At 51.1% G+C, this 15209-nt stretch overlaps 1 protein-coding gene across 1 annotated transcript in view; it reads left to right on the forward strand.

Annotated features, from left to right (window-relative positions):
- The first annotated feature begins 2277 nt into the window (after positions 1–2277).
- The window catches only part of POU2F2 (POU class 2 homeobox 2), a 296979-nt gene continuing 284047 nt past the window's right edge, over positions 2278–15209 (forward strand). The window contains exon 1 of the mRNA XM_085615591.1: positions 2278–2406. Within this exon, the coding sequence (XP_085471717.1) occupies positions 2310–2406 (97 nt within the window). The 5' untranslated portion in view covers positions 2278–2309. The remainder of the gene's footprint in view (positions 2407–15209) is intronic.

Below are 15209 nucleotides of genomic sequence, written 5' to 3' on the forward strand. Positions count from 1 at the left end.
AGAGCAGATGTGTGGGGAAAGGAAACAGGGATGGGAGGATGGGGAAGTGAACTGAGAGGTGGACGGAGGAGAGGACAGGTGTGTGAAAAAGACAGCAAGTGGGAGAGCTGGAAGCTTGTGAGAAGGGCTGGTGTGCGAGAGGAGAGAGCAGGGGAGGGACAGAGGCTGAGAAGTGATAGAGGGGGCGAGGGAGTGAGTTCAGACAGAAAGAGGGAAGGGGGCAGAGGGACAGAGGTGTGAGAAAAGGTGTAGCGTGGGGGAGAGCAGATGTGTCTCACTGGAGTGACGAAAGAGAGAAAGCGAAACTAGGCGAGAGAAGAAAGTGAGAGGCGGTGGGAGGTGCCTCGAAGCTTGGTGCAGGCGGTGGGAGGTGCCTCGAAGCTTCGGTGCCTGGCAGTTACACCTCATGTAAACACACGACAACGCGAGTGTGTGAAGTAGTAACAGGGTAAACAAAGAAATAGATCACAGAAAGAGGCACGACTTAAAAGGAGATGAGAAACACCTTGTTTGAAATTCTTAGAAAAGAGACACATTGTGAGAAGTGCGGAATCCCCCTTTTAAACATAAAATAAAATGAAAGATATCACAAAAGACGCAATCCACACGTCGTTTGTAGAAAATGTGTTTAATATTCCACGGGAGTGATGCAGGTTTGTAAACATCGTCAAAAGTTTTATTAGTTTAATAATTTAAAAAATACGCAGAGAAATAAGGTGGAGGATTAGAGAAAAAATAAATGAAAACAACGTAAAGCGGAAAAAAGACAAAGAAAGAAAGAGAAAGGATCTTCAAAGTAATGATAGGAAGGAGAGACGGGCCCAGGGAGACCGCACAGAAGAGAGAAGGAAGGCGAGCATGAGCGAGAGAAGGCAAGACACGGAAAGAGGGGCGGGAGGAGCGAGCAGGGCCTGACACCAAACGGGAAGAGCACACTGAAGTAACAAAAGTTATTTGGCCGGCGTGATGGAGAGCGCGATGTGAGGCGAGAGGACCAAGAAAGAGGGAACGGACGGAGGAAAGAAGGGGGAGAGAACAAAGAGTGAGAAAGAGGTGGAAAAAAGATGAGTGAAAGGACGTGATAGTGAGTGAGCGTGCAGGAGGTGTGCCAGGGCCACCGAGGCGAGAGAGACAGGGGCAGAGATGAGGAGAGTGAAGGGGGTTAAGATAGCCCCCTTCCCCCCACACACACCAATGGTGCAAAAGCGTCGCGGTTTCCTCGCACTGTGCAACCGCACACTACACACATTGATACATGTAATATTTCATTCTGACGTCTGGGATGATCTGATGCGTGGTACCCCAGTTCTAGCCCTCCTTAGGGCGTCGATAGGGGGTCTTTCTTCCCCTGTCGTGCCTGGCCAGCAGCTGACCCACAGGGCGGGAAGAGAGGGGTCCCCCTGAACCCGGGACAGACAGGTGCACCCCGCCAATATGCCCCTCGCGCTTGGTCCGACCGAGTGGCCGCTGCCTTTGTCCTAGCAGGGGTGGAAGGGGACGAAAGAGGAGGGGACCCCATCATCCTGGTGCTCGGGTGGGAAGCCTAGGCCTGCTTTGGGGGGCTAACTGGCGGCGGGGACACTGTGAAACGATGGAGGCTCCGTGTCTCCTTGGAAGGATGTCATCTGTTAGACACGGGAGAGGAGGGTGCCGCGAAAGTGTGGATGAGCGCTGGCGTGTGCAGCAGCGTGGGGGGTGGGGAGCGAAGGGGAGGGTGGCGGGGGAGGGGTTGGGGGAGCGGGGGATGTATTGTTAAGAACTGGCTTGGGAGAAGAAAAAAAGCCAGGCATTAATATTCACTATGAACTAGCCGAGCTCGCACGAGGAACTGCTGCTCGGGGGCTGTTGTCTTCCGTGCCGGTCCTGGCCCACACACCCCCATGCACACACGCACACATGCACTCACACACACCTCATGCACACGCGTTCACCCCCTGCCTCCCCAGGTGCACACTCTCCAAGGGTCTGAGCATGAGGTCCCCCTGGAGCCCCCTCGCGCTCCCGAAGACCCCGCTTCTGTGAGGACCAGGCGCCGTGCGTGTGTGTGTCTGCAGCCGGGGGTACCTGCACACTCACCCCTCGGTGCTAAGTGACAGACACACAATAGTGCCCCCCCTCCCCCCCACAGCACTCCCAGCTCATTTGTTTAGTGTCCTTTGGCCCCTTCCCCAGGCGCGCTCACACACACACACGGCACACGCACGGCGCACGCCCTCCCCAGCACCCCCCCCCCCCCCCCCCACGGTCTGACAGAGCTCCTCGGCGGGGGATGCGAGGTTGGAGGACCCAGCCTCAGAAGCGGCGCCGCGATGTTCGTGCCCCTGCCCATGCCGTTCGTGCTCCAGCGGGCCGCTTCTGAGAATGGCTGGAGACTGAAGGCGCCTCTCGGACTGCGGGCGGCCAACGGTAAGGACACTGCGGTGCTGAGGAGGGTGCGGTGGGAGCCCGTGGCAGCGGCGGTGGGAGCCTGTGACGGCGGCGGTGGGAGCCTGTGACAGCCCCCGGCCTGGGAGCAGCGACTGCCCCGGCCCAGGAGCGGCCGTGGCGGCAGCATCGCCGGCCCAGCTCGGGCGGCCCCGCGCGTCTGTGCGCACGGCCAGAGTGAACGAGCGCGAGAGGAGCCCGGCTTCCTTTTTATTCATGCGGTATTGATCTTTTTCGGGGTTGTCACAGCCTCCACAGAGCAGCCGGAGCCGGCGCTGCTGGGTCGATAGATAGTGGGGGGAAGGAAACGCAGCGCCGGGGATTACTGCCCGCCGGAGAGCCGGCGCAAGAGGGAGGGCGCGCGTCGGAAGAAATAACGCACATCCGAATTAGGACCTTTCATCTCCCTCCCTTCGCCGTCTTCGCCGCCTCTGCCGGGCGCCCCGTGCCCGTCTCTCTAGGGCTCTCCCCGTGCGCCGCTCTTCCGGCGCTCTCTTCTAGCCTCTCCCTCTCTCAGATTACCTTCCTTCGGCTCCTCTCTCTCTCTGAGGGTCTCTATCTAGCTGTCCCATCCCCTCTACAAAGGCTCCTCACATCCCCTCCGCGACTCTCTCTGTCTTTTCTGGATGTCTCTCCTACGCCTCCTCTTTCCGGATCTCACTTTTCACATCTCTCTGGGAGTATCCCCTTCCCCTGTCTTAGACTCCCTCTTTGCTGTCTCTTTCTGCCTCATGGACGCTCCTCTGTGCAGTCTTCAGCTTCTACCCTTTCCTTCCCTCTCCCAGGCTCTCTCCTGCCCTTTCCTCCTCTCCGGGTCTCCCCCATATTTCTTATTCCCTGCTTCTTCCTCCCCTGTCTTGGACTTTCCCATGTTTCTTCTCTCCTGCTTATTTCGCCATCTGTATATCCTTCCCTGCTTCTTTCTCTCTTTGTGTCGCCGTTTCCTCCCTCTCTGAACTTTTCCCCTCCATTTTCTCCCCTGCCTCTTCCTATGTGTTTTTCTTTCTCTGCGTCTTCCCTGTGCGTTTTGTCCTGTGTTTTTCTTCTGTGTATTTTCTCCCTTGCTTCTTCCCCTGTGTCTTTTCTCCCTTGCTTCTTCCCCTGTGTCTTTTCTCTCCTGCTTCTTTCTCAGTGTATTTTTCCCATGTGTCTTCCTCTGTGCATTTTCAGTTGTGCTTCTTCCTCTGTGTATGTTCTCCCCTCTACCCCAGTGACTTTTCTCCCCTGCTTCTTTCTCTGTGTATTTTTCTCTGCTTCTTCTTCGGTGCATTTTCTCCTGTGCTTCTTCTTCTGTGTTTTTCTCCCTTGCTTCTTCCCATGTGTCTTTCCTCACCTGATTCTTTCTCTGTGTATTTTTTCCTTATGTCTTTCTCTGTGCATTTTCTTCTGTGCTTTTTCCTCTGTGTATTTTTCCCATGCTTCCTCCCCTGTTTCTTTTGTCACCGTTTTTTTACTCCCTTTATTTTCTTCCTTGGCTCTTCCATCTTCTCTGTGTCTTTCCTTCCCTGCTTTTGCCTCTGTGCAGTGTCTACCCTTTTTTCTTCCTTTGTGTCTTTTCTCCCCTTTCGTTCTCCCTTCTTTGAGGCTCTCCTCTTTTCCTCTCCCTCGCCTCTCCCTCGCCTCTCCCGGGCTCCCCCTTCCCCCGGCTCCCTCTCGCCACTCAGCGGACAATAGCTGCTCCCATGGTGCCGGCAGCTGGGGAACCATCGGCGGTCATTATCCCGCCCTTCAATGGGCTGCGGGTCTGTGGTTGCCCGGAGCCGCCGACTCATCAATTCCAACACTTTCGCCGTACACTTTACAGTTCACTGCATTTTAGGGGCCCAGATGTTTTTTTTTCTTTCTGTGAAGGCACGACAACTGGTTTGTAGTAAAGTATTTTATTTATGTAAGACCAGGCCTTTGATTTCAGGGTAGTTTTGGGGCTCCGGGGCCAGCCGCGAATCTCTGTTTAAAATCCGCGAATCTCGGTGCCCAAGACGCGGATTTCAAAGAGCTGGGAGGAAAGTCCGGATTTTATGAATGACAAAAGTCACTTGGCAGGCGTTGCGATGTGGACTGAACTTGGGGTTCAGCTGTATGTTGGGTGGGGCTCTGCCAAATGGTGGCGGGAGCTCGCCTCTCTTTCCTTATTAAACATATAGAGGCGGGTTAGTCTGTGCTCTTGTAAAGGCGCGCAGCTAGGTCAGTAAGATTGGGGGGAGGGGGGGCGAGCTTCAGATTTTCCAACAATATATTGTTAAATAGAATATACTTCAAGCAGGGAGGGGCTTACGGGGCAGTGGACAAGGAGAGGAATGCGGATTGGTTGGGCTAATGCCAGAGAAATTGCAATATTTTGTAAAATAACCAACATTTTTGAAGACTTTCAAAACCAAGACATGGGGAGTGTGTGTTTTCTTTTTTTCTGTGTGTGTTAAAAAGTCCAGGTGCAGTCTGACACCTTATCAAATCCGACTGAAAGCACCTGTACTAACTTTTTACGAAGAAGTGCCTTTATTGTGGGCGGGGGGGGGGGGGGTGGAACACCCCAAACACCCGCCCTGAAGCTACGCCCCCGCTCCTAACGTGAAGCATGTCTTGGTTTGGGGGAGGGGGGGGGGGGGGTGAGGCCTGTTTTCTGCTCTTCACATCGGCCTGCACTGTACAGCTCGCTGGGGGAGGGGGTGTGGGTGTTTTGTAAATGTTCCAAACATTGCAGGGTGGCCTCTCTTCCCCCCCCCCCCACCCCCCTGTCATTTACTGCCACAGCTGCTAGTCGGAAAGGTGGACAGGGTCCGGCATGGGCAGTTAGGTGGGCAAACATACGTTGTGTTGGCACAAGGATTGCAAAGGGCGCACCAGGTCTGCTGTGTGGATACCTGGTCTGGCGCTGCTCTTGGTCTCAAGGCGCAAGGTGTCCCCAACACATGTTCCCTCTATATCTGAGTATCCTTGAAAATTTAGAGTGTGGTAGGACCCCCAACCCTCCATCTCTAGAGGCCTCCCCTGAAATGCCCCACCGAGAGCCTGAGCAGATCCCATGCCTGCTGAATAGGGAAGAATGTGGCCTAGCGGCTCAGGCTGCCGCCTTTGGGAACAGGGGCCCAGGTTTGAATCCTGGCCGTGGTGCTTGACGCAGCATTGTGTGATCCTCTGCAAGTCGCTTAATCTCCCTGTACCTAAATGTGTGTAAAATGTACTTGTGTAATCCCCACTTGATAAACATGATCTGCGACAGTATCCCGATCAATCCTGTAATGTATAGCGCTCCGTTGCGTCACAGCAAGACTCATACTATAGACATATACGTATTCACATACATACATACATGCTCATCTTGAAGTAATTTCACAGGAGCGCCTGAAATACAATTTAAGGAATGGACAGTACCATCTGTGCCTGACAACACTTAACAGATGTCCCTGCCAGAGTGTAGATGATGCAGCAGGTGCAGTGGCACCAGGCACAGAGTCCTGAAGACCCCATCAAAGCCTATGGCCATATTTTGCTGTCCAAAAGTGTCTAGGGGTCCTATTTCCTTGTTAGCACTGGGTCCTTGACACATTGTTCACGCCACTGAGCCCTGCGTGGGCCTTCCTCTTAAAATGGTCACCAACGAAGGCCCAGTCACCCAGGTAGCCCAAGGAATGTGCCCCGTTACCCATACGTCTGGCATTGCCCTTCCACTTATACCCGCTGAAGTCACAGCGTGCAAGTCCCAAAGGCCAAGGGCACCCAAGATATTTCCCAGGGCAAGCACCCACTCAGCCATTCCTAACGTGTGGAAGTCACACCAAACTATTCCAGAGCTGGCCACAGGCCCTTCTCTACAGTATTCCAGCGATGGCAAACTGAATGCCACCAGGGATTCGCGGCCCGTCACCTGTGCCATCCGTACCTCTTTCACTTGGACACCTTGTGCATTCACAACCAGTTCCAAGAAAAACCCTCTCATCTTTGCCAATCATGTCCTGCTAACCCTTCATGCTTCTTAGCTGCATCATGGCTTTCTCAACTTGCCTTCGAGAATGATCATGTGGCCCGTACCTGCTGTAACACGTTCCCCCAACACCCGCACTGCTGCGAAACACGCCCCGACGGAAGGCCCTATCAGCCATACTAGCCGAATCCTACCGGTGTGCCACGCTTAGCATGTGCCACATGGCTTCCTCACCATGTCACAGGGAGAGAGCCAGTGAAGCGTGCCTGTTGTAACCCAGACATATAGATTGCTCAGCCAGTGCCTGCATGCTCCCAGCACATGTCATGGCTTCTTCAACATGGCATTGGGAAGAACTGGGACAACCATGCTTGGCTTCCCTTACACTTGCACATCTCTCAAAGCAAAACATGCCCAGTGAAAAGGCCCCATGCCCCATGCCATCCGTCTCATGTCAGCGTGTCACTCTACATGTGCCACATAGCTTCCTCAACATGCAGCTAGGAAAGACCCCGTGAGGCATGTCTGCTGTATCACAGGGACACTTCCACAACGCCTGCATGGCTCCCAAATACAAACCCAATGAAAAGCCCCATGACCCATGTCATCCGTGTCATGTCCGTGTGTAACTTTACACATGTGCTGCATTTGCTTCCTCAACATGCAGCTAGGAAAGACCCCGTGAGGCATGTCTGCTGTATCACAGGGACACTTCCACAACGCCTGCATGGCCCCCAAGTACAAACCCAATGGAAAGCCGCATGACCCATGTCATCCGTGTCATGCCAGTGTGTAACTTTACACATGTGCTGCATTTGCTTCCTCAATATGCAGTTGGGAAAGACCCTGTGAGGAGTGTCTGCTGTAACACGGGGACATGAGACACTTGCACAACGCCTGCACAGCCCCCAAGTACAAACCCAATGGAAAGCCGCATGACCCATGTCATCCGTATCATGTCAGTGTGTAACTTTACACATGTGCTGCATAGGTTCCTCAACATGCAGTTGGGAAAGACCCTGTGAGGCGTGTCTGCTGTAACACGGGACATGGGATGCTTCCACAACGCCTGCACGCCCCCCTAGTAAAAACCCAATGAAAAGGCCCCAAGACCCATGTCATCCGTGTCATGTCAGTGTGCCAGTTTACACGTGTGATACATGCCATTGGAGAGACTTGTGAGGTGTGTCTGCTGTAACAGGCTTGTGGAAGACTTCTCCAGGCGCGTGCGGTTCTCAGACCGCGCCCGGTGGTAGGCCCTGTGTCATCTCCCTGCTCCCGCCCCCTCGGAAGCCTGTCATGGCAGTCCGTCCTTTGTGTCCACCCCCAGTTTTACAAAGTGCCATTTCCTGATGAATTGTTGTGGTCACATGTGCGGGATCTCAGGGCCTGGAGCGATCCGTTTGAAGTGTGTGGGGAGGGGTCTCTTTTATAAACCGCCCCTGTGACTCTGACAGCAGCCCCGCTCCCCAATCCGGAGGGAGGGGGCACCCCCGAGTGCAGCATCAGCAGTGTTGATGTTTTCCTGCGCTCCCCCCGCCCCTCCGAGCACCTTCCTCCAATCTCTAGCGGGCTCCTCTGCCCCTGTGTCTGGGGAGATCTCCCCCCCCCCCCCATCTCTTTGGAGGTCTCCTGTCTCCGGCTCATCTCCCTTCCCTTTTTAATTTAGTAAAAAACACCCCCACCCTGGAGAAGGGACGCCGGCCCTCATGCATAATGCAAGTGGCGCCCATGCATAATGCAGTGCTCGGGGGACGGCGCCGCTGCTCGCGCGCAGTAATTCCACGCTCCTATGCCACCCTACGCGCTGATTTACAGCCCGGCCCTTAATCCACTCACAAGCCTCAATTTCATTATTTCTACCCCTTAATTTATTGGCTGCTTCCTCCTCTTCCTTTTCACACTCTTCTAGCTGTTGAACTTCATCTTTTTCCTTTCTTTTCCGACAGCTGCTCGAGTTTTTTCCTATATTGTTTTCTGTCCTTCTTTTCTGTCTGACCTTTTCTTGACAAGCATTAACACTTTCTCATTCGCTGTCTTTCTCCTCTTGTTATTATTCCTTTATTGCTTTCTTTATTTGTTCTATTGAGCCCACCTTCTCTCTGCCAACTTTCTCCCTCACTTCTCCCATTCTTCTTTGCCGTTTCTTCTTTCTGCCTCCGTTAGATGATTGTATTTTTAGGCCTCATCCAGATATTAAACCCTTTCCCTCTTCCCTTTTGTAGCCACCTTTAGCAGAGTCTGTCAAATGCAGACCTAGTCTCCCGCACCCATGGTGTACCTTCTAGGAGGCTAAACCTTTCACCCCTTCCAATGGGCACCTTTGGACAGTGGCAGAAAGTGTAATTTCCCTCTTTGTACTTCACATTGTAGTGTACTAGACACCTTCCAAGAGATGACAGTGAAATATCTTGTTTTTGCTTCTCATGGACAATTTAGCGACTTTACCAATTGGATGTCAAAACTCAAAAGCCATTAATTTTCATGAACAAAATAGTGCAAGATCACCATTGTTTTAGTCTGTCTGACTCGTTCGGCCTGTCAGTTTGTCTGTGGATGGTCCCTTTTTTGGAAACTTGTCTCATAATTAAGAAGCAACGGTGATTGCTCTCTTCGTGCTGACTATCCTGTGAGCCCCAATGCCAGGGAAGAACAGAAAAGAGACGCCACTGCCCTGAGTCACTCCAGAGTGTCTCTCATTGTGACTCATTGCCATTTTTGATGACACAGTAGCCATACTTGGTGGAGGCAGATGTGTAATGGAGAGAAAGGTAGTGCACAGGGAGTAATGGACCCGGAGAAATTCTGCTGTTGAGAGGTGTCAGACCACTATTGTATGTGTAAATCTTTGCTGCTTGGTCTGTCAGTTGTCTGTTTATAGTACCTCCTCTGGGTCTGTGGTCTTGTATAGATCAGGCCACTTAACAAATTTGCCACCTACCTAGGAAGAGATGACGTTGCCTCTAACCTGCGAGCCCTGATACCATGGAAACACAATGATACCAGTGCCTTAACTCATCCCAGACAGTGGCTCTGGCTGTTGCTTTGGCCTCATGCCTCTCGAGAGCACTGGGGAGAAAGGCAGTGGACAGGGATGAGTGGGAGGAAGGACTTGGCGACGGCTGGAGGGACAGCGGTGGTCTCCTGTGGGTGCGCTGGACAGCACAAGCGGCGTGCTGACACGTTCTGTGATGAACAGCACGTCAAGATTACCGTTCACGGCCTCTTACCTGATCCTGAATATTTTGATAATAACAACAATAAGAATAAGAATAACAACACCAACAATAATAATAATAATGATAAGAAGAATCAAAGTGATAAGGATACAAAGAATAATATGAACAATAAGAATAATAACAGTAATAGTAATAATAGTTTTACTGATAACAGTAATTTATAATGACAACAATAATAGTTATAATAATAATAATGATAATAATAATATTAACCCCTTCAGCGCTGGGCGAATTCCGCCGCGGTGCTGAAGGGTTCGAGCGCGGGCGGGCTCATGACGGAACGGTTCCGTCATGAGCACAGCTCAACCGTGGCTCATGACGGAACCGTTCCGTCATGAGCATGGAAGGGGTTAATAACAATATGGGTAAGAATAATAACAGCGACACCAATATTATTAATAATAGCAGCAGTGATAATCGTACCAATCTGTGCTGCGTGATAGCCCTGTTCATACGGGTACGAAGCCTCGACTGACCGCAGCTTTCGTTGACCTTGCTCAGACTGCGCGCTCCTGTGTTGGAGAGACACATTCTTGGAGAAGTTTTCCAGACTGTGCACGATAAGTAGCCAGATGCCTAGTATGTGTGGCTTGTTGTGGATGCAAGGCTGCTGGTGTGCTTTTGTAGGGGTGGTAGGAGTTTGCATGCAGGACCACGGAGTGCCTGGTGGGTGCCGCAGGCGTGTGGATGCATAGCTGCTGCCGTGGAGTGATGGGTGTGGTAGGACTGGAGATACAAGGCTGCTGGCCATCGGGAGGGCGTTATTGTGCTACAGAGGCCTGGCAGTTGGCTTGCTGTGTGTGCGGTAGGACTGGGGATGTGTGTGGTAGGAATGGAGATACATAGCTGCTTGCTGCCTGGTGGCTGTTGTGGGAGTATTGGCTTGATGTGGTGGGTGTGGTGGGACTGGGGATACAAGACTGCTGGCCGCCTGGTTGTTCTGGAAAAAGACTATAGATACAAGGCAATTGGCATGCTTTGGTGGCTGTGGTACGACTGCACGCGAGCAGCTTGCTGCTGGCGTGCATAGCAGGACAGTGGATGCCATGCCCAGGCTAGCCGTCAGCTTTGCAGTTTATTGTTGGTCTGGTGTTGGAGCTCGGTTACTGTCCGTCTCTCTGAAACCATCTATGTCTCTCTGTCTGCTTATTTCCATTCATCCACCCATCCATACATCCATCTACCCATCCATCCCTCCCTCCCTCCATATGAGCAGCTTTCCCTTATTATGCTAAGACTTTTTTTATAACGCTTATTTGATGCTTATTTCTCCACTTTAAATTGCTTCAGAGACCTTTGCTCCACACCCCTGGAGAAGGGCCAGGGTCACAGAATCTCTAGTTACTTCTTCCGGGTTGGCCTGGAAGTTCAGTGGTTTTGGCAGGAGTATCTATAGTAGTAGGGCACCTCTTGCTCTTGTGCAATGTGCACTCTAGAGGTTTGAGTATCTGCTGCTGGGGGGACAGACTGGAAGGAAGTGCACCCCTGGAGAAGTGCCAGGGTCACAGCTCTCTAGTTACTTCTTCCGGGTTGGCCTGGAAGTTCAGTTGTTTTGGCAGGAGTATCTATACGTAGTAGGGCACCTCTCGTTCTTGTGCAATGTGCACTCTAGAGGTTTGAGTATCTGCTGCTGAGGGGACAGACTGGAAGGAAATGCACCCCTGAGAAGTGCCAGGGTCACAGCTCTCTAGTTACTTCTTCCGGGTTGGCCTGAAGTTCAGTGGTTTTGGCAGGAGTATCTATAGTAGTAGGGCACCTCTTGCTCTTGTGCAATGTGCACTCTAGAGGTTTGAGTATCTGCTGCTGGGGGGACAGACTGGAAGGAAGTGCACCCCTGGAGAAGTGCCAGGGTCACAGCTCTCCAGTTACTTCTTCCGGGTTGGCCTTGAAGTTCAGTGGTTTTGGCAGGAGTATCTATATGTAGTAGGGCACCTCTCGCTCTTGTGCAATGTGCACTCTAGAGGTTTGAGTATCTGCTGCTGGGGATACAGACTGGAAGGCAGTGCACCCCTGGAGAAGTGCCAGGGTCACAGCTCTCTAGTTACTTCTTCCGGGTTGGCCTGGAAGTTCAGTGGTTTTGGCAGGAGTATCTATAGTAGTAGGGCACCTCTCGCTCTTGTGCAATGTGCACTCTAGAGGTTTGAGTAGCTGCTGCTGAGGGGACAGACTGGAAGGAAATGGACCCCGGGAGAAGTGCCAGGGTCACAGCTCTCTAGTTACTTCTTCCGGGTTGGCCTGGAAGTTCAGTGGTTTTGGCAGGAGTATCTATACGTAGTAGGGTACCTCTCACTCTTGTGCAATGTGCACTCTAGAGGTTTGAGTATCTGCTGCTGAGGGGACAGACTGGAAGGCAGTGCACCCCTGAGAAGTGCCAGGGTCACAGCTCTCTAGTTACTTCTTCCGGGTTGGCCTGGAAGTTCAGTGGTTTTGGCAGGAGTATCTATAGTAGTAGGGCACCTCTTGCTCTTGTGCAATGTGCACTCTAGAGGTTTGAGTATCTGCTGCTGAGGGGACAGACTGGAAGGCAGTGCACCCCTGAGAAGTGCCAGGGTCACAGCTCTCTAGTTACTTCTTCCGGGTTGGCCTGGAAGTTCAGTGGTTTTGGCAGGAGTATCTATAGTAGTAGGGCACCTCTTGCTCTTGTGCAATGTGCACTCTAGAGGTTTGAGTATCTGCTGCTGAGGGGACAGACTGGAAGGAAGTGCACCACTGGAGAAGTGCCATGGTCACAGCTCTCTAGTTACTTCTTCCGGGTTGGCCTGGAAGTTCAGTGGTTTTGGCAGGAGTATCTATACGTAGTAGGGCACCTCTCGTTCTTGTGCAATGTGCACTCTAGAGGTTTGAGTATCTGCTGCTGAGGGGACAGACTGGAAGGAAATGCACCCCTGAGAAGTGCCAGGGTCACAGCTCTCTAGTTACTTCTTCCGGGTTGGCCTGGAAGTTCAGTGGTTTTGGCAGGAGTATCTATAGTAGTAGGGCACCTCTTGCTCTTGTGCAATGTGCACTCTAGAGGTTTGAGTATCTGCTGCTGAGGGGACAGACTGGAAGGAAATGCACCGCTGGAGAAGTGCCAGGGTCACAGCTCTCCAGTTGCTTCTTCCGGGTTGGCCTGGAAGTTCAGAGGTTTTGGCAGGAGTATCTATAGTAGTAGGGCACCTCTTGCTCTTGTGCAATGTGCACTCTAGAGGTTTGAGTATCTGCTGCTGAGGGGACAGACTGGAAGGAAATGCACCGCTGGAGAAGTGCCAGGGTCACAGCTCTCCAGTTGCTTCTTCCGGGTTGGCCTGGAAGTTCAGTGGTTTTGGCAGGAGTATCTATAGTAGTAGGGCACCTCTCGCTCTTGTGCAAGGTTTGAGTATCTGCTGCTGAGGGGACAGACTGGAAGGCAGTGCACCTCTCTTGTGCAGCCTCAGGTGCTTCTGTGTCCGTGTTTATCGTCTGAAAGGGAATTCTCGCGAGAGGAGCAGGCAGTGCCCAGAGCTCCATGTGTTGAAATCCATCTTTTCAGAAGCATCTTTTGCTACAGTTTCTTTTCCGAAGTCATCTATTCACATCCTTTTATTTTTCTTCGTAGTCTAGTATTTTAACATCGTATTTATTTTGACTTTATACCTAGTCTTAAAACATATGGTGCGTCTGGTTTAATGAGCAGAAAGTCACCAACATAGGCAACGAGGGTGGGGGAGGGGTCTCACCACCAACTCCTGCAGCGCCTTCTCTGTTCATGAAGCGTTCTTATATGCGCCCCAGAGTCCATACCAGCCTATCTACCATATCAAACGAGGCATCATTTTTTGTTAGTAATCAATTTATAGATAAACATATTAATATTGCAGTTTTTTTTTTACATACGATGCCTGTTTTTCTTTTTAAAGAAATAGCATTATAGATTTTACAAATTTCAACATATTTTCAGTATTACTAGCTAATGACACAAAATTATGATACTGTGTCGTTCGTTTGAAAAAATGTTTTTGTAATATTTGCTGTTTGCATCTTAGAATGCAATGTTAACATTGGTGTAATATGTTATGGTGGGAGGGGTATTGTAAAAGATATTTGAAAAAAAAACATTTTAGTGAAAGATGATTAAGAAAACATATCTGTCACATATGACCTGTAAAAAGGCTTCCACTGCAGAATGATCAGGCTACATTCTATGTGCCTTCCATGGGTGGGGCTACATCGCTGTGATCACGCCGCGCTCTGCGCTGCGCGATGCTGTCCTCCAGGCGCTGACAGTCGCTGAGGAAGAGCTGATGGCTTCTGCCAAGAAAGTGCAGTGAAATCCAAGTTAAAGACCAGCAGATGTGGTGAAACCCTCACCCATCGATGAATAACATTCACAAGTGACGTCAGTGGGTCCAGATTGGGAGGTGCGAGGAAGGCCCTCGGTGTATCGCTCGATTCTATGGATAAAAGTGAAACTGGAAGGGTAATTGGACCAAACATCAGAGACACACATATCATGGGACAGAATACGCGTCAGAGGACAAGAGTATCGTGTAGGTCATTTTCTATGGGTAAGTAAAGTTTTACTATATATAACACCACATATATGTACCTTGATGATATACGTATTGTCAAGGTACGTAGATCTGGAGTCCAGAATAGTAAATCTATGCGTACCTATTTGCACTCGCCTTCTCGATGTTCTTGTCCTCGATATTTCTGACATGATATTCTGTCCACGCGATATTTGTGTTTCCGATATTGTGTCTCTGTTTCAATAGAAGATGAGGTGGGCTCAAGCATCGTGGGCAGAAGTCTCAGGACGAAGCTCCAGGAATGCAGGCATTGCCCCCTTACAATGTGAGCGATGCTCCATCCAAGCTGCTCCTTACACTCATCTTTCACAAATGCCATTGCCTCAGAAGCTACTCCACTGGGGATCTGCTGATCTTTAGAACTGCCGTAGGAATTCCACCACAAAAGCATGGGTGAACCTGAAAGGATCATCGCAGCTCCACGTTGGTGGAGAAACAGAGCCTGGAAAGATCCTGTGATGCGTCATGGGTATCCGTATCACCACCGCTGAGGGTTAGAATCCTCTCCTTCACTTTCAACAGAAACGCCAGACCAGAGAAGGTTGGGAGCCACCGAGATCTTGTGGGCTAGCTTCAAGTTTCTTCGGAGATGGGTACTCTTCGTTGGAAGACACCTGCTAAGATCTCATCATCTCCATCGTGCTGTTCTTGCAGCCACGCTGAAACGGCGTCGACTACCAAAGTGGGAGTCAATATACCAGTCCATCTGATTAATCCTCATCTGTGGTGAACACCAAGTTGGAAAAGTGGGTTCTGCTAAGGTCATTTACTAGTCACGTTTGGCAGCAGTCACTTCTGTAAAAACTGACGAAGAAACTTGGCCATCGCTAACAAATCACCAGTGGGTCTCTCTATACACTTCTTCATCGGATTGGCGCCTAACGGTGGAACGGCATGCAAGACTGGTCACGCCCAACAAACAATCACTTATGAAGTCTAGTCTGACACCTCACTCTTTCTCTAGGAGAGATGAGCCTTCTGGTGGCTAATTGCTACTCTTTATGCGGGTATTTCAGAGATAGGTTTTCCAAATTGTCAGTATAGTCTGAAATGCCGGGCAACTACACCAAGTGCATA

The sequence above is a fragment of the Triturus cristatus genome, chromosome 7, assembly GCF_964204655.1.
Source record: "Triturus cristatus chromosome 7, aTriCri1.1, whole genome shotgun sequence".
NCBI classification, from domain to species: Eukaryota; Metazoa; Chordata; class Amphibia; order Caudata; family Salamandridae; genus Triturus; species Triturus cristatus.